Source organism: Gobio gobio (genome assembly GCF_949357685.1).
Source record: "Gobio gobio genome assembly, chromosome: 21".
Classification (NCBI taxonomy): Eukaryota; Metazoa; Chordata; class Actinopteri; order Cypriniformes; family Gobionidae; genus Gobio; species Gobio gobio.
Genome location: NC_137117.1, coordinates 49,215,763 through 49,235,433, shown reverse-complemented (window position 1 = coordinate 49,235,433; position 19,671 = coordinate 49,215,763). Strand labels below are relative to the sequence as shown.

The 19,671-nt window shown below is 38.4% G+C and overlaps 1 protein-coding gene across 1 annotated transcript; it reads right to left on the bottom strand.

Moving 5' to 3' along the window:
* Positions 1-1,985: 1,985 nt before the first annotated feature.
* Positions 1,986-18,365, bottom strand: LOC307117300 (kelch-like protein 31). Its single transcript, XM_079802085.1, has 9 exons — positions 18,094-18,365; positions 17,035-17,529; positions 12,680-12,824; positions 12,231-12,525; positions 10,706-10,841; positions 10,172-10,318; positions 8,516-9,353; positions 8,256-8,426; positions 1,986-5,209 (listed from the first exon to the last, which is right to left on the bottom strand). Exons 1-9 carry the CDS (start codon positions 18,278-18,280, stop codon positions 4,687-4,689), a joined length of 2,937 nt encoding a protein of 978 aa, XP_079658211.1. The 5' UTR covers positions 18,281-18,365; the 3' UTR covers positions 1,986-4,686.
* Between the last annotated feature and the right edge of the window lie 1,306 nt (positions 18,366-19,671).

The window sequence follows — 19,671 nt, the reverse complement described above, 5'->3', positions numbered from 1 at the left end:
ACCAATAACAGCTTCTCCAGCCTGTGAACGTGTGCTAAGGTAAGTAATCAATAGATATCAAACAATCTGTAACAATGCAATACTAACACATATAAACATGTTTTACTCACATAAGTGTGTTGCACCGTTCCTGTCGGATCCAATATAGAAGGCACAGCTTTGTGTTTTAATCTCAATATGTCTGCAAATGCAGTCTCAACCTGTGTCTTCGACTCCTCATCGTTTAGCTCCACGAGTCTGTGGGTGGGCTTGAGGCGGTGCTTCTGCGTCCTACTACATCAGTGGTCGACATATTCTGAGATCTCTCGGCCACGCCCACGGACCGGGCGCTCATTCAGATTCAAATACAGACGATCCATGCGTCGACGCCCACACACACATCAGCTCATGCAAACACAACTAGTGAAGCTATGGGTCAGATACTTCGCTTTGAGGAATAATCCTGGAATAATTCTCCTCACGGAAAGCTGATTCAGGGCTGATTGTGGTCAGTTTATTCAGTTAGCATCTGTGAATATGAAACGCAAAAAGACTGTTTTCATTTTGTATAAATTGTATCTTAATTTTAATCAATGTTTTTAATATAGTTGCTTCTTATTTTATAAGAAGTCAATATAACAGACAATAGCCTTAGCGCTGTATTGCACGCGTCTCATAAATGAACTGAAGATGGAAATGATATTTGAGTGTTAATTGCCTTTTTTACAGTGAATTTCGTTTTGTATAAATTCTATCTTAATTTTAATCAATGTTTTTTAATATATTTGATATAATATAACAGACTGGTATAATAAATATATTAGTATAATTGATACCAATATAGCAGACAATAGCCTTAGTGCTGGCTCATGCATTTCACGTGTTTCTGACTGAAGCTCGAAATGATATTTGATGATATTTTTTTAGCTCTTCTTTCAAAAACATTTCTGATTGAAATCTTGTTTCTTTTTTTTTGGCAGATAATTTAGCTTGCTTTAAGTAAAAACTTTAAGTAAAAAACATTTAGAATTTTACCCAGAAAACAATTTTTTTTTTTTTTTACTGTTACTGTACTTATCTAGTAAACCTAAAATCTAGTAGGCCTACCTGAAGCTCATTTATTATGCAGCTCATTATTATGCAGGTCTTTGTTTCTCAGGAGTGATCACATTATTATTAATGGTTCGTTCTCGCCTACTCGCATAAGGCCTGAGTAAAGAAAAAGTGTTTTACAAAATGTAAATGAATATATTGTTTTATGTGAATGAGTAGGCTCAATGATTCTCACATCAGTTTGAAGCAAAAACTGAATGCAAAAACACCCAATAATCAAAGGTTTTGTGAACACATTTCTATTGTTTTGAAGCCTTAATTATTATTATAATTTTTTTTAATTATGCATAAACATTATTCTCTCAAAAATACAGGCATGAACATACATGTTGCTCACATATTATGGTAGCCCAGTTTGTGCTGAATACAGTGTAATTACACTTTTGCCATTTATGTGTTTATAAGCAACTGAAAAAAACTGACTCAGAGCATGTCAAAACTTCTAAAGGGCCCCAAAACAGCTCAGACTCTAGGGGTTAAACCATCATCAATTTGAGGATAACAATCAAAATATTTTAAAAATGAGGGAAGAACAAAACATCAAACTTGGTATCTGCATGTGTTTGTAATTTCTTTGCATGACAGTCAGGCGAAAAATTATGTCCGCACAATTGGCATGTTTCATTGTGTTATCGCAAATAAACCATCGACTAATAAGACAAAATACAAAATAAGCTTGGTTGACTGTATTTGTGACACTGTTGATTAATGGATAAAATTGGTCCTCAATTTGCAAAAATGAAGAACATGTTGACAATAATGCGCTTATTTAACCCAAACTTTCTTTGTCACCCAATTGAGATCTTGACTTGTTAAGTTTAAGCCAATGGAGCATTTTGATATCACAGTATTGAAGAATGCTTCTTAACAAAGAGAATGCACACAGTAGGAAGAAACAATTTTCCTTTATTTGTGTTTATTCTAGAAACAAACTTCAAAACAAATATTATATACATATTAAAAAAATTCTCAGCTTTATGCCAGATTTTATAAGACTACAATGTGCATAAGCAATGCTTTTATCCTGGGCTTAAAAACTGAAGAAAAAAAAAAAGTAATCTGTGTAAACTCCAAGCAGAATCTGCATTTTAACGTTTCTCTTCATGCGTTCCTTCTGTAACATTCCAAAGACGTTCTTTTGCCTATACTTTATACCAGAGCCTGAACTTTATACTAACAGCCTGTGACTAAGCCTTGTAATTCAAGTGGATCGTTAGTGAATGAAGTCCTGCATGCATTTTGGAGACGGTCTCTGCTTGTTTGCAGTGCAAGGGTAAATACAGAACTGGTTCTTTGAATAAGTATAGCGTTTTCTTATTTCAAAAGACAATGTGTGTAAAGGCTAATGTTTATGTACACTTTAAACCTGACAGTCATATGTACTAAATAAAAACGAGTTCACTGCACTCAAATAATACCGAACGTTATGTGGACACAATGACTGAAACAGAACTCAAACTGAATGAGTTCTAGAACATTTCTAGTTCCCAGCATGATAATTGGATAACAATTGTATTGTTAATGAATTAAATAAGTGATGATTGCACATTAGTGATGAACACTAGAGCCCTGCACGGGCCTCAAATCTAGGCCCTAGCCCGAGACGCTAAGGCCCTAGCCCGTGTCCGACAGCTAATCAAAATTCTCGACCCTAGTCCGACTGTTTAAAAAAAAATATATGTTATCCTCCCTATTACACACTGACACTGTTGCAGCCATTAAAATAGTTCAGCTTTGTTTTAATGTCAAAGTAGTTATATTTAGTTTCGTTTCTTTATTAAGTTAATTTAGGAACATTTTTGAAGCATTTTTTTGTTTGTTAAATTAAAGTTTTTGTTTTTTAAAGTGACTACCAAGCAGCCGACAGTGAGTTAACCACATGTTTGATCAATTTAGCCTCTTAAATCCACACTGGGTCTTGCTTATAATAAAATCCATCGATATAAAACATTTCAAGCATCATCACAATGTTAGTTTAAACGTTTAGCCTACTATCACCATCACCACCACAGGCATTTTTGACAAGCTGAGGCAGGCTGATGATGCTCGCAACGGTGCACGCAAACGAAATGGGCTACACAATCTAAACAAATAAAAATGAAAAATAAACATGCAGGTAGTCTTCCCTTACACCTCTCCACAAAATGAATATAAATCCGATCTTCAATTCCCGCGCTATATGCACATTTAACAAGGTCACGTCAACGAAAGCAACAGATAAGAGCTGCATTTATTCATCAGCTCATTAGATCAAAGACCGCAATATGAGAACGAGCGACCTGAGCACTGGTAAGAGCATTTCGTCTCATTAGTTTTAATGAAGAAGATTGTGTTTTGGGGCATCTAAGACTTAGCCTATTTTCAGTTTCACTTGCGGCAGTTTGCGTGTTGGCTTGCTTTACTCATTTGCGGCGATGCGAGTTGCATAGCGCTGTACTCTAATCACTGTGCGAGCCGTCTTGACAGTCGCGGTATCATGGTCTCCTGTTGTTTCCACTAGCACAGCACATCTCATTGTTTTTTTTAAATAAATTAATGTCTAAAATATAAAACGAAGGAGAAGACTAAAAAAGGCATTACCAGCTTCACACTAACCATTACATAAATGATAAATGTTTTTTTTAAAACATGATTCCCAATTATTTATATTCACAATTTTATAGTATTTGTACATCCTTTACATTTTTATTTCAATGTTGTAATTAGCAATTCATAACATTTTTAATTCAATTTGAAGCAGATTCGTAACGTGACAGTATTAAAGTTTTTTAAGGGTCAAGATCAAGTTATCCTCATCTCCTGCGCTGGATCAAGCCATCCCATAATATCTGTCACCACTCAAATTAATGCACGGCTCAGATTGACGTTACAGCATGTGTGTAAGCCTGCAATAAAATTATAAAGTAATTATTCCATAACAAATAAATCTCTCAATCAAGTGGCTGTGTCTATACACAACATAATATTATTTTTAAATATATTTTTAAATTATTATTTTTGCCCCTGGTTCAGTAAGGAACTCTTGTTATAAAATATCTGTGATTGGGACAAATTTTAAATATCAACGCTGCTTAAAAAGAAGCAATCTAATCCTGTTTACATGAAATAAGCTGCTCGCGGGCAGGTTTAAGTTTACGGAGCTGTTGCTATGACAGCAAGTCCAGGATGAGCGTCGAAGAACCAGTCAAATCCAGCTAACTTAGTTAGCGACTGTGTTTCCGAGGATACTCACCGAGACAGGCACTTTGACTTCTTGCATGCAAGATTTGTTCAAGCTCAAAAAGAAGAGAAAGAGAACTGGATTTGGTGTTCACTTGTGTCTGCGTGGCTCTGTGTCAGAAAACAGTGCGCAAGCTTGATGTTTAAACTGACAGGATGTAAAAACACATACAAACGATAAAACATTCACTCTATGATGGTTAAACTTTGCAACTAATCCGCGAATCACGAATCACAATCTGGGGGGCAGTTAGCCCGTACGGATCGCAGATCAACTACGATCCCTATACTGACAATCGCAGGTGCGCACATCGCAATATCGATGCTAAAGCGATATGTCGTGCAGCCCTAGTGTATTGACAATTTATCGTATTCTTACTTTCTAAGGTGAGTAGGCATGGGCAGCACACAGGCAGCTATGCATGCGTTTGGGCCTGGTGTCATGCTCATGTACTCCCATCGTTCTGTTGCAGGATCATAGCGGTGCACTGATTTGGTATCATTGTAGTTATCATGGCAGTAGCCTCCGATGATGTAGATCTTCCCCTCTAAGACTGCTGATGCTGACCCAACATGAGGCACTGGGAATGGCGTAATGGCACTCCAGGAGTTGGCCACAGGGTCATAGACCTCACAGGCTAATTGATCTACCAGATGTCCATCAGCATCGCATGAAACCCCTCCAGCCACGTACAGACGGTCACCTAGGGTCTCCATGCAGTGAAGCGCTCTGTCATTTGTCATCTCAGCCAGGTAAGTGGATCCTTGTTCTGGGTGGTAAAGGATCATAGATGACCGGCATTGGTACTGGCTGTTTAAGCCTCCGGATAGGAAGATTGTGCCATTCCATACACTGGCTGCATGACAGCATAGAGCTTGGTCTAATGGGCGGGCAAAACTGGAGAAGTAGAGAATTAAAAAATAAAGGCTTTGAAGAGAAGGTTTACCAACATCACTCATTCTTATGACCAAGCTATTAGGAAGAGTTTAACTTTTGCAATACATTTGCAATTTGTTCTATGATATTTACATTTATCTTACTCTTACTCTGAACAAAGCTATTTAGTGAAGTACGACATGATTCGGAATCAACATCATTATTAGTCCTAAAACAACATTTATAATTAATCATGTTAAGCAATTAATGTGGATATGAGGGATATACATACAAGACATATAAGTAAAATAAGTAATGTTATTAAACGGTTAGTTCACCCAAAAATGAAATTTCTTCCATTAATGACTCACCCCAATGTTGTTCCTCACCCGTAAGACCTCCGTTCATCCTCGGAACACAGTTTAAGATATTTTAGATTTAGTCCGAGGGCTTTCAGTCCTTTGAATGTAAGTGTAAGCACACTTTGCAGTCCACGTCCAGAAAGGTAATGAAAACATCATCAAAGTAGTCCATATGTGACATCATTTGGTTAATTAGACTCTTTTGAAGCGTCGACAATACATTTTGGTCCAAAAATAACAAAAACTAAGACTTTATTAAGCATTGTCTTCCTTTCCGGCTTTGTTTGAATCCGTGTTCACGACGCCACAGTGACGCTGCTGACGTAAGACGCTGTGACGTGTTATCTGGTTATCTTTGTCGATTAGGGCATCCGGGACATGCACACTTACACACCATTTTAAAAAAATATAGCAATACAAACAATGTAGAACAGCTTGTTTACAGCGTGCGTCTCCCTCAGACTACAAACGAAGCTCTGTCGCACCAGATAACACGTCACAGCGTCTTACGTCTGCAGCGTCACTGTGGCCTCGTGAACGCGGATTCAAACAAAGCCGGAAGAGAAGACAATGACAATTTTTTCATTACCTTTCTGGACGTGGACAGCAAAGTGTGCTTACACTTACATTCAAAGGACTGAAAGCCCTCGGACTAAATCTAAAATATCTTAAACTGTGTTCTGAGGATGAACGGAGGTCTTACGGGTGTGGAACAACATTGGGGTGAGTCATTAATGGAAGAAATTTCATTTTTGGGTGAACTAACCCTTTAACCTGGCTGTCGATCGATTCCTGGTGACACAAACTGCTGGAAAACATTTAGTGAAGATTAGACCTTTAGACAGTACAAACAGTACATCTATCACTCACAAACTTGTTAAACTTGTTACCATGTAAAGTTAAATATGGTGCCTACTAGGGATGCACCGAAATGAAAATTCTTGGCCGAAACCGAAAACCGAAAAAGAGGAAACCAAGGCCGAAAGCGAAAAAACGGAACACCGAAATAAATTATGCCAAATATTAGTACCATTGCATTTATCGCTATGAATGTGTACTAACTTTACTAAAATCAAGGCATTGCAATTGCATACATTAATATTAAAATTTCAAAGAATAAATCAATTACAAGTTATGCCAATATTTATTTAGCACATTGCAACAATGCACAGTATAAAATAAAATTCAAACTAAAATGTTTAACTTGACCCCACTCATTTGTACATTAAATAATAATGTACAGGCCTACAGAAAGGTTTTTAAATTAAATGTCCTCTCATAAAAACAAAGTGCATTTAGGTCTAGTGCATTTAAAATTGTTCTCTGTAGGACTACAAGAAAGTGCATTCAGAAGTGCAACTGCTTAAAGATACATTTATTTTCTCTGTAGGCCTTCAACATAATAGTGTATCAAAGCAAATACTGCCATTGCCTATATGTTAACTGTAGAATAGGGGTGTAGCGGTACACAAAACTGACGGTTCGGTACAGCAGTTTTACAAAATTGCTTTTTATTTATTTTTATTGGTTAACTGAAAAAAAAAAGTCTGTCCTTAAATGAATTAAATTATAACTAAAAGTTTATTGAATATATTGCTCTAAACTATATAGGGAGCCCTTACTTGCACATTAATATTAAAGGTTAAAAACAGAGCCCAAACTATTAGCCTAAATTCAGTTGCTATGTATTTTTAGGTCTAATAATCAACACTCAAATAACATCGTACACAAACATGTACACTTCACATAAGGCAGTTTTTGCAATAACTTCTAAATCTAATTATAAAATAGTTTTTTATCCAATTCGTTGTTGAAATATAATCATTTATACACAGTGTCTGTCATTTTATTTAAACATACATGAAATAATCAAGATATCATTAACAGGTTAAGTAGAATATAATGAATATAACGGCTAATATAGGTCATATATTTAGTGAAAGAGTTGATTTCTCTAGTGAACTAACAGCTGTGGACACTGAGGTGCCTGAGGTAAATGTGATGCTACATGACATTGTTTAGTTTACAGCAGTTATATTGAGGGTCTTTCCGCCGTTGAAACACTGATTGAGCGATTACACCACATATATACACATGACAGTAAGTTGTAATGTATCCTCAACACACCTTAGATGTTCATTCATGTTTATTCTTTAGGAAGAGATGATCGATCGCGCTCACAGATGATCGCGTTCACGCGCGCGCGCTGCCGCCAGATTGAAGTGTGTTCCGCGCTTAAAACATGCCCACTGTTAAAGATTGCGTTCGGTTTCACAGTGAAGTCTGGTTCTCTTCTCATCGAGAACATGAGCTCTCACTGTCAGTGCTTGTGCATGAAGCAGACGTGGGTGTTTCTCAGATATACTGAAACACGTCCACACCGCAGACATGTTGCTTCAGACAAGCACGTGCAGGTCGCGGTTTCTGTTTGCGTCATCACAACATTTCGGCCATGTTGTTTCGGTGATAAAAGTCTTTCGGCCGAAAACCGAAAATGCACTTTTGGGGCATTTTCGGCCGAAAATTTTCGGTGGCCGAATATTCGGTGCATCCCTAGTGCCTACCCTTATCCATAAACAAATCAAATATTAGGGTAAGGGTTTGATCTGTGGTTCAACATTCAGACATAGATTAGAGTTTGCAGCTGTGGCCTGTGATTACCAAGAATAACAGCTGATGTTGTGTTTGTTATTTACTCTACTAACCTCCAAGAATTTGTGTTGGGGCAGTAGACCTCTACAGTCTCCATGTTGACCTCTGAGTCTCTCTCTCCTCCAATAGCATATAGTTTACCATTCAGGAGGACTAAAGTGAAGCTGCTTCTTCTCTCATGCATATCAGCCAACCTTTGCCAAGAGTTTTGGATGGGATCGTACCTAGATCAAAGATTGAACAAGTAGTTCATAGTATAAAGGGGTACACTTGGGACAAGGTTAGACAGAAGAAACCTCATATTTCATCTTACATGTAGGTGCATTTCATGGTATCAGCTTTGCCATAATAATGCCGTCCACCAACTACGTAAAGCTTCCCCCTCATCGCCCCGACTCCATGACTGAATCTTGGTTCCTCAGGTAAAGTTCCCAGCATCCTCCACTCTACTTTCTTCACCAATCCAACATGGTTCTGCAAAGAATTGCTAAACCACATTTCCCTGCAGGGTCTACGTTTCTCTAAATTATCAGTGATCCTCTCCCCCCCAACAAGGACTAGAGTGTCTTTAGGCATGTAGACCCTGATTTTTGACAGGACATCTGAAGAACTGGAGAACTCTTTAAAGAGAGACTTGTAGAGATTTTTGGCACCAATGCTCGGCCAAGACGTTACAGACTTGACTTCATTGAACTCCTTAAATGTCATTAGGGAAAACCGAATGGTTCCCATCAGCTCCCTGGCGAGTTTCACACGTTTTCTGGGAAAGGCTTCAATCCAAGTCATGACTGCTTTAAACACTGGCAACTCCGAGGGAACACAGAGGGATTTACTTTTAAGGTACTTCTTCAATTTTTCTACAGGAAGATCACGGAACTTAGGAGTGATGGACACATCTTGAAAGTGCCTCAAGACAAAGTCATTGGCAAGTGCAAGTAGGTCAGCCATCCCATAGGCCTCTGCAAAAGATGCAACATCCAGGCAGCTGTAAGCGTCTATTTCTTGTTCCAGGAAGTTAAGGCATAGTGAGTAGGCAGTCTGAAACTGTAATTGAAGAGATGTACAGGTGAGTTCAAACACGCTGCCCCATCCAAGAGCAAGAGCCCCACTGTAGCTGTAGTGAAGGAGGGCCTCAAACTTGGCAGCCCTGACTAACAGCAGAGACACCAAGGTCAAGGTCAAGGTACCATTTATTGTCTCCCTTAGGAGAAATTTGTTTTGGATGAGAGAACTGCTGCACATCAACATACACAAACATACATTCCATACATACGTCAATTCATGAAAAACTCTACTCTCCAAACATGATAATTCTTATTAAAATACCTATAATAAAATAAAAAATATAAATTAAAATAAAAAAAAATATATACACATAATTATATAATAAAAAAAAAAATAAAAAAAAAAAAAAAAAAAAAAAAAAAAAAAAAAAAAAAAAAAAATTATTTAATACATGATTACCATAATTAGAGTTGCTCATTAAGCACTTTTATCGACAACGGGACAAATGAATGTTTATAGCGATTATGCTTGCATAAAGGAAGCCTATATCTCCTTCCAGAGTTCATCAACGCATACTCAGAGTACAATACATGTGAGGGGTCCAATATAATCTTGTTAACCTGCTGTATCATAGACGTATCAAAGATTTCTTGTAGAGTATTTAGTGTCCTTACTCCCATTATTTTTCCTGCAACCTTTACCAAATTGCTTATTTGAGCTCTCGTTTTCACCGTCAAGTTCCCAAACCAAATAATAATTCCATAACGCAAGACAGACTCAATTGTAGCCTTATAAAAAATATACATAATATTACTACTGACTCCAAATAATCTTAGCCTTCTTAAAAAGTGTAGGCGCTGATGGACTCTTGAACAAACATTTTGGACATGTGTGTGCCATTTGAGCTCACTGTCAATGTGGACTCCCAAATATTTGTAAGAAGCCACCTGTTTAATCTCCTGACCATGGTTGACAACAGAGCTCCTGTCACCCACTGATCTGGGATCTATAATAACCTCTTTTGTTTTTTCAACATTGATCAGGAGGTGATGAGCATCACACCAGCCTGTAAACTCCTCCACCGCTGCTTTATACTCATCAGTGCTGGAATCTTTTGTTAACAAGTTCACAATTGCCGTATCATCTGAGAATTTCACTACGAATTGATGTAATTGATGACTGGAGCAGTCATTAGTGTATAAAGTAAAAAGGAAAGGCGAACTTACGCATCCCTGTGGGGCCCCTGTACTACTTACTACCACATCAGATAATACAGAGTTGATTTTTACTTGTTGTGTCCTATTTATCAAGAAAGAATGATACCAAGATATTAAAGAAGAATTAACATTTAAATTATATAGTTTCTCCAGCAAAATATGCGGTTGAATCGTATTAAACGCAGAACTAAAATCTATAAAAAGCAACCTAGCATAAGCAGCTGGACTTTCCAGATGCCTCAAAACAAGGTGCATTAATGTTGAAATAGCATCATTGGTACCACGGTTACTTTTATAGGCAAACTGATAGTGATCTAAAGATGGTTCCACTTGTCTTCGCAGCTCTCCTACAACAATCTTTTCCAAAGATTTCATGACATTAGATGTCAAGGCCACCGGCCTATAGTCATTATTGTCCTGAGGAGAAGAATTTTTAGGAGTTGGAATTATAATTGATTTTTTCCAGAGCTCTGGTATTTTATGTGAATCAAGTGAGAGCTGAAAAAGGCTATGCCAGGCTGGTGTGAGCTCCTCAGCAAACGTCTTTAAAAGAAAACATGACATTCCATCAGGTCCTGTTGCTTTGTTAAAATGCAAATTTTTAAAAACCCTTATAACAGTACCTGAATCTATTAATATTCTATCATTACCACTATTATGATTTATTTTATCTAATATTTCACTGCATTCTTTAGAAGTATCAGTCTCAAATCTCATGTAAAACTCATTCAGTTCATTTGCTTTTTCCCTTTCGTTGCAGGCTACCATTGGTTTCCTTTTTGGAGCCATGTTAGTCATTCCCCGAATTGAGTTCCACAGTCCTTTTGTGTCTGATTTTAGCAGATGTTGTTCAGCCCGATCCTTATATTGTATCCTCGCTGACCTCAGTTGCCGGTTAAGGTCTTTTTGTGCTGACCTCAGTCCCACAACATCCCCCGACTTGAAGGCAACTTTTTTCAATTTTATAGAATCTTTAATCCCCCGTGTAATGTACGGTTTATTGTTCGGATATGACCTCACAACTTTTTGAGGTATAATTGAGTCCACACAAAAGGAAATATATGCCGTGATTGATTCAGTGGCCATGTTTATATCTGCATCCTGATAAAAAATGTCCCAGTCTGTACCAAGAAAACATCCTTTCAGCTCCTCTATACTGTCATTGGACCACACCTTTACCACCTTGGGTGCTGGTTTGTGGGACTTAAAAACTGATCGGTAAGTAGGGAGCAGATGGATAACGTTGTGATCTGAGTTACCTAGGGGGGGTTTGGCTTTAGCAACATATGCATCCTTAATGTTACCATAACACTTATCAAGAGTATTATCTTTCCTCGTAGCACACTTTATATATTGAAAAAACCCTGGTAAGGACCTCTCCAGTCCACACTGATTAAAATCACCAAGGATCAATAAAGGTGCATCAGGCTTGTTTTGTAAATGCCTGTGAACACAGTCAGTAATTTGACTGGCTGCCCTGCTAATATTCCCACTAGGTGGAATATACACAGCACAAATAAAAATGTTTGTAAATTCTCTTGGTAAATAGTATGGCCGTAATGTAATGCACAATAATTCTAGATCAGGATTACATATGCTGTCTCTAATTGCAAAATTACGACACCAGCTTTCGTTAATATATACACAAACTCCCCCACCTCTCTTTTTTCCAGAGTTCTCATCTCTGTCCAGACGTACATGCGAAAAACCATTAATTTGTATTAAACTGTCTGGAACTTCATTAGACAACCAAGTTTCAGTAAAAACCATCAATCCAGACTCACGATACTCGTAACAAACTCCAACTTGTGTACGCAGCTCATCCAGCTTGTTCCGCAGGGAGCGAGGATTGCAGAGTAACACTGGTGGCAACGGTAATTTGCTGGCTCTACGGATACGCTGCCTAACGCCGCCTCTCTTGCCCCGCTTCCTGACACGACAAGGGGCAGGCCTCGGCCGACGCAGTAGCTCCTTAGGTATATCCTTCATCAGGTTGATCGATGGTACCCCGCCACAACTCCGCAGATCCAGAAGTTCCGTTCTGCTGTATAACAGCGGTCCGAAGTCTGCCAACTCATGTGTAGCTCCAAACGCAGCGCAGCTAGTCATCATTAGCCACGCCAACATCACCAGTTCCATATTCCTCCATCTTAATCGTGGTCCTTTCCAGCTGATACTCGCGCAAAACCAACTTAATGCATAATACGCGCACAATTTATTGTATTTGCAAAAGAACAAGCACAGAAAAAACAAACAAGTAATGAGCAGCGAGAACTCTCCTCCATGTCGCCTGCAGGGCAGCGCCATCTTGGAAAACCAATTCCTGTCTGCTCTCCTTCATTCCGCTGGTAAACATGCCTCTGAAGTAGTCACTGCTGGCCACCAGGAGCACCCGTTGAGCTTCATGAGGGTGGGGAATAAATAAAACTTTATGAGCAGTTTCGCAAATGCAGAGGACATCAAATTAATACCAGGGTTCCCGTGGGGTCTTAAAAAGTCTTAAAATGTCTTAAATTTCAAAATCTAAATTTTAGGCCTTAAAAAGTCTTCAATTCTCTGAAGTATTGAGTTCTAGGTCTTAAATAGTTTTAAACAGAGCTTAAATTATCCTACGTCCATGTAACGCTACCTCTAATGCTCATTGAAATACTCACGCAGCGCTTTTGTGTGTGTGTGTGTGTGTTTATTCTGGGCTGTTGTAGTTCTTTCTTTCGCTAGTCCTACTATAGTTCGCTGTATTACAACTAGTGTTAGACCGATATATCGGCCGGCTGATATTTGCGATTTTTACGTGTATCGGCATCTGCCGATACAAGGCTGCTGTGTTCGCCGATATTTTTCCCCGGCATTATTTACAGACAGGCGTCCACAGGCAGTTCTGAGTTGCTGGAGACACTGCAGTTCATGCACTGCCCCTCGCCCACTAGCAGTGCTGGGGAATCTGCTCTTCAAGAAAACGATAAGTTTTAAACTTTCAAAGCATCTTTTAACTGTTTGATTAAGTTGAAATATTGCCATACACTTTGAAAGTGGAAACACGTTGCTCTATATGTGCTTGCAACTATAGCTAAGCAAGTTTGTGCGTCCAAATGGAAAACGCAAATGCTGAATGCCTCATCTATAAAACTGCTTGCCATTGTATTTAGGGAGCTGCAGATAGCTCAGTTGTAGGCTATTCGTAGGCATACGGTAGCTGTTACCAACACTGGTCATGGGATTAAGTAATGCCGACGTACCGTGGTATTTGTGGGAGTTTTATTCAGCGACCACCTGGCTGAGATTTAGACACATGTGCGTGTGTTTCTCCAGTGTTTCCCACACATAGACTAAGTCGCCACAGAATCAACACCGGCCGCCACATATTGTGTTCTTTGGCGGCTGTCAAAGCGAATTTTTATCCTGCTAAAGCCATATTTGATCGGTAAGTGATGAGACTGACTGTTGCGCTTCTCTGACGAGAGAACGAGCAGAAAGCGTGCCCACTCTGCTCGTCTTCAAACTGTCTTGCTCCCTCACGCATATTAATCAAAATAAATTGAGAATTGACACAATGGTAAAAGGTCGGAAGACCGAAGTTTCACGTGGAGCATTGGGAGATTTTTTTCCTGAATTACCGCTGGTGTTGCTCTACAAGAGATTAATGCCGCGTTCCAGGCAACCCGTAACCCGTGTTTTTCCAACCTTCTACCCGTGAAAGTGCACTGGAACGGCAGTCAAACCCGTGACTTCCCACCCGTGAACTCGTACTAGATCGATGTACTCCCAGTTACGAGTTTTGACGTCACATAGCCCGCGAAGCAACAATGGCAGCCCCCTACGGATGCGGTGTTTATAAAACAAATATACAAATAACGTAAAATAAAAGGTATTACAGCATTTCTTGACGTCTGCGCTGTTTTTCTCCTCCGTTTCCCTCAAATAAGCAAGGAGTAAGCACCTTTGGCGATAGAAATGATTGTAAATGAGCATACACCCCGTACGGTCCGCCACGCTTTGTTTACATCAAACTACCACACAATTCCTTGCGCTCAGGCAGTTTGGCGTGACTTTGCCTGGAACACTACAAAGTCGTGAGTCGTGGTTTGAAGTTGTAATTTACGGGCTCAAAAACCTGCCTGGAACGCAGCATAAGTTAAGTGCACATAAGCATTAAATGACTAGGTTGTAAATAGTTTTAAAATTAAGTATAGTACAGTCAGTGTGCACTTTATTATGCTGTTTGCTTGTTGATACTGTGTGCAATAGTGTCATTATTTTATTTATGCTTAAAGGGTTAGTTCACCCAAAAATGAAAATTCTGTCATTAATTACTCACCCTCATGTCGTTCGACACCCGTCAGACCTCCGTTCATCTTCGGAACAGAAATGAAGATATTTTAGTTGTAATCTGATGGCTCTGAAAGGCCTCCATTGGCTCAACTTTACACTCTCAAGACCCTTAAAAGGTACTAAAGACGTCGTTACAAAGTCCATCTCACTACAGTGGTTCTACAATAACTTTATGAATCGGCGATAATATTTTTTGTGCGCAAAAAAACCCTAAATAATGACTTACATAGTGATGACGATTTCAAAACAAGGCATCATGAAGCTTCGAAGCGTTATGAATCAGTGAGTCGATTCAGCGGTTTGAAACGCCAAATTTCAGCAGTTTGGCGGTTTGAGACGCGATCCAAATCATCATTCGACTCACTGATTCATAACGCTTCGAAGCTTCATGAGGCCGTGTTTTGAAATCGTCATCACTATATAAGTCGTTATTTAGGGTTTTTTTGCGCACAAAAACTATTCTCGCTGATTCATAAAGTTATTTTAGAACCACTGTAGTGAGATGGACTTTGTAACGACGTCTTTAGTACCTTTTAAGGGTCTTGAGAGTGTAAAGTGCATTGTGCCAATGGAGGCCTTTCAGAGCATCAGATTTACCCTAAAATATCTTCATTTGTGTCTGAAGATGAACGGAGGTCTGACGGGTGTCGAACGACATGAGGGTAAGTAATTCATGACAGAATTTTCATTTTTGGGTGAACTAACCCTTTAAATATTTATTTTCACCACTGAACTCTTTTTTTTTCTTGTTCTACCTCACCTGTTTTTACTATTTGTTAAATATAGTTTTTTTAGTTCAATAAATGTTCCTTTTTTTAAATTGAGACTTGTAAAATTGTGAATCATGATCATCGTGTCATTTTTATGATGTAAATTGAGGGAGCAAAAGCATCGGCTCAAGAAAAAAAATCGGCATCGGCACTAAATAATCCATATCGGTCGATCCCTAATTACAACTAAAAATGAGACCAGCATGCATCTTATATTGCAGCCAATCAGCTTTCATGTTATTGGCGCGGGTCTCTTTCGGATTGTACCACAGATGCATCAAACCGATTTTATTCTTCAGCTTCAGTTCTCCGGTTCTTCCAGTTCACGCGATCGTGAAAGCGAAGGTGAATCTTTCTCACCTGCCATCTCGCATAATGACCAAACAAAAGTATGATACGTCCGATAGCACTAAAAAGAGTTAATAAAAGCGGTGTAAACCACAAACTCAATTCGGTAGACACACAGACCGATGTCAGACTGGCTGTGGATTTTGTGCACGCGCATGCCGCCTGTCAGCTCGCGCAAGTATACCGAATGTGTCTATTTCTAGGCTTACTCTTGAACAATCATACACACATTCATATCCCTATGTTCTTATTGGCGGTTATGTCTTGACTCTTGAGTAAAAAAGTTTGGTACGTGTGTCAATATTGGATCTGCACATTACTGTAGTTCTTAAAGTGAAAGCATACTAATATAACCCATACCCGATCCTGTCTGTGTGTTAATGTTAAACAAACAACAACAACAGGGAAAAAACGGTACTTCAACTTAAAGCACTGTTTTGTATCCGTATCTTTAGGTTGTATTTATTTGTCCTATTGTAATTGGTAAATAAGTTATTATTTTATTAATGACCATTTACTTGAGAACTTTTTACTTATATTAAGCAATTGCTTGTAAGATTTTGGTCATATTTCCCACCCTAAGCGATAATGTTATTAAAGCTAGATAGCACACCACTGGACCAGCCTTTTTTTGTAATACCAAACAAGATTCATGCATTTTGTTTGTTTTATTGTCATGTGTGACTTGTGCATCTAATATGGTAAATGTGGCATCCTATGAAAAAAACAACAAAACTGGAAATGACCACCACAAAATTGATTTCAGAAGGAGTGAAAAAAAAAAAAAAAATTATAAAATATACATATATATATATATATATATATATATATATATATATATATATATATATATATATATATATATATATATATATATATATATATTAGTGAAATCCTGAGATTGAGCTATGAGGAAGTGCAAGTTTACTAATACTTTGTTCAATTTGAATAAATTAATTTGCTTTGCACGTAATTTAGTGATTCTGCATTTTCTTTGTATGTTTTTTATTGTGTGATATAGGTCTTAAATTTAATTCATAATGGTCTTAAAAAGTCTTAAATTTGACTTGGTGAAACCTGCAGGAACCCTGTGATATCCACATATCTACGATATGAAGGCATCATCTAGATTTATGCATAGGAAACTCAAACCTCGGTCTTACCATGAAACACTCTTCCCTCTACTTCAAGCTCCACGTCACATCCCACTCTCTGTGTCCACAGCTGTCTGATATGCTGTAGACTATCCTTCATATGTTCCTCAGTAGAAATCATTTTTCTGTCTTCTTTCTTCCCTCTTGCCTTGTCCTGTTCTCTTTGTTCTTTCTCTGTGCAGAGTTCCAGAACTCTCTGAGCTTCCAGGCTGACAGCTGCAGTACAAACCAACGCCATATTGTCTTTGTTCAGAGTGCTGATGTTCCCTGTATAGGCAAACTCCACCACTGCAGCCAACCCTGAACCATGAACCTCTGGCCCCAAAAACAATGCCATAATCCGTTCTTGTCTGGGCTTCTGCCTGAGCCTCGTCTGAATAAGGCAACTGACTGCAGCCAGGACAATAGAATGAACCTGGACTTGATGTCCATCCTCTGTGTAGATGGTCAAGTCAGTGAGGACCGAACACAACATCATGTTCTCCAGAGCCTTGAAGACCGCACCTGGGTACGCAGGATCAGAGTATAGCTTAATGGGATACATGTCGCAATCATTAGAATCATCAGAACTGCAATGTCCTTCATATTCATCCTCATCTTCTTCCTCCTCCTCTAACTCTTGATTTAGCAATCCCTGTTCCAAGCTGGAATTTGTCATCTGCTTCTCTTCATCTCTAAATGTTAAATCTCTAAAAGTTAAGTCTTTTTCAGAACCACCAATGTCATTGGACCTGTTAGAGGTAGCAGCAAAACAGTCGTCTTCATAAACATATTTATCAAAATCTTTAGCAGTGCCTTTATGTTTACATGCCGCAACTAAACCATTACCATTTGTAGACCTAACAGATACATTTTTACTATATCCTTCATCATTATCTTTGGCATTATATTTATCAGCATTCCCTACATTACGGTCAAATGTATTGGCATCCTCTTCATCACTGGCATTATCATTATTTGTACACATGAAGAGACTGTTTGGCTTTGGAAGAGGTCCAGAGTCACTGTTTGCAGGCATAAAAGAAAAACAAACACTACATCCTTCACCGTCATCAACAGCGTTCTCACTTTCATGTGCTTGTACTTGTAGCTCCTCTTCTTCCCACTGCTCATATCCCTCCAGTGGATTCTCCTCGTCATCCTCGCCTTTGTTCACATCCATCCATCCATTTTCACAATTCATGTTTTCATTCTCTCTGGCTGTTCTCCATGAACTTCCCCACTCTCTCTGAAGACACTGCTGATCCATTGCCATTGTGTCTACAGGTTTCTGTAAAAAACAAACAAATATATCCTTATTTCTGTTGAAAAACCAGGACAAGTTGCATCGAATCTGTTGCTTAACTTCTGTTGAATCTCTCTGTTGATGTGGGATCTTGTGCTGTTGTCAGGTATGCAAAAAATATCAGTGCCTCACGAGCTCACATCGTTATCATCATAATGCTATTTTTACCTCTAGCATTCAAAAAGACCACATCACAAGCCATCTAATGTAATCACTTGCTCCACCATTCCTTTTCAGATAATGCCACCAATTTCTCTTACTTTTCAGCCTGTATCACTCAAGTTCATTAAAAGGAAAATGGGTGAACATCATTAAAACCATTTTGTGTTGACTTTGAAGAAAACCGTGGCAGAGAATGTCTTCCAAATCTAAAATATCAGTTTAATCAATGTTACTCTTGCTTTATTGTGATGAAATCTGCAGTTCTCAGTCACAGTACACATGAAGCATCTAAAAGAAAAATAACCTTTGGCACTGATCCTGGACCAGTGTCCTTCCCAAAACTCAACACTGCGCTAGGGGTGACCTTGCCTGGATAAGAACAATGTGTGACTGCAGTTCTGGCTCAGTTCTATTAAGTGACTAGATTTGAAGGCCAAACATATATTATGGTAAATAAAAACTTTTTTGTGGTCCTTCATCCTCTTTTTTTTAACCATTTTAAATCTCAAGCTTTGACAGTCTGACTCTCTGGGCCATAAGAAACTTTGGAGTAGGTGCTTGGAGCATGTGATGGCTTAAGGCATTAGATTCTGATCGAGTCAGTAGAATCATGTTTCTCCTCCACAGCCCAGGAATGCTATCTGGGTCAAGGAGCCTAGGGCAGATACAAACAAGCAATTTATAGACTTGAAGGTTGATATTTTTCTGAAGCTCCACATGATAGATTTTATAGATTTAAAGGTTGTTTTTTTATTTTAATGCTTTAATTAAAATTCTGTTATTAATAATAATATCAATGCATACTGCTATAATATAGCATGGCTACTTTCGTGTAATATACAAAGAAAACACACACACACACACACACACACACACACACACACACACACACACACACACACACACACACACACACACACACACACACACACACACACACACACACACACACACAAGGCAAGTTTATTTGTATAGCACATTGCATACACAGTGGCAATTCAAAGTGCTTTACACAGAAATTGAATTAAAATATTAATAAGAGAATAAAAAAATAAAAAAATAAAAAATAATATATATATATATACACTCACCTAAAGGTTTATTAGGAACACCAGTTCAATTTCTCATTAATGCAATTATCTAATCAACCAATCACATGGCAGTGTCTTCAATGCATTTAGGGGTGTGGTCCTGGTCAA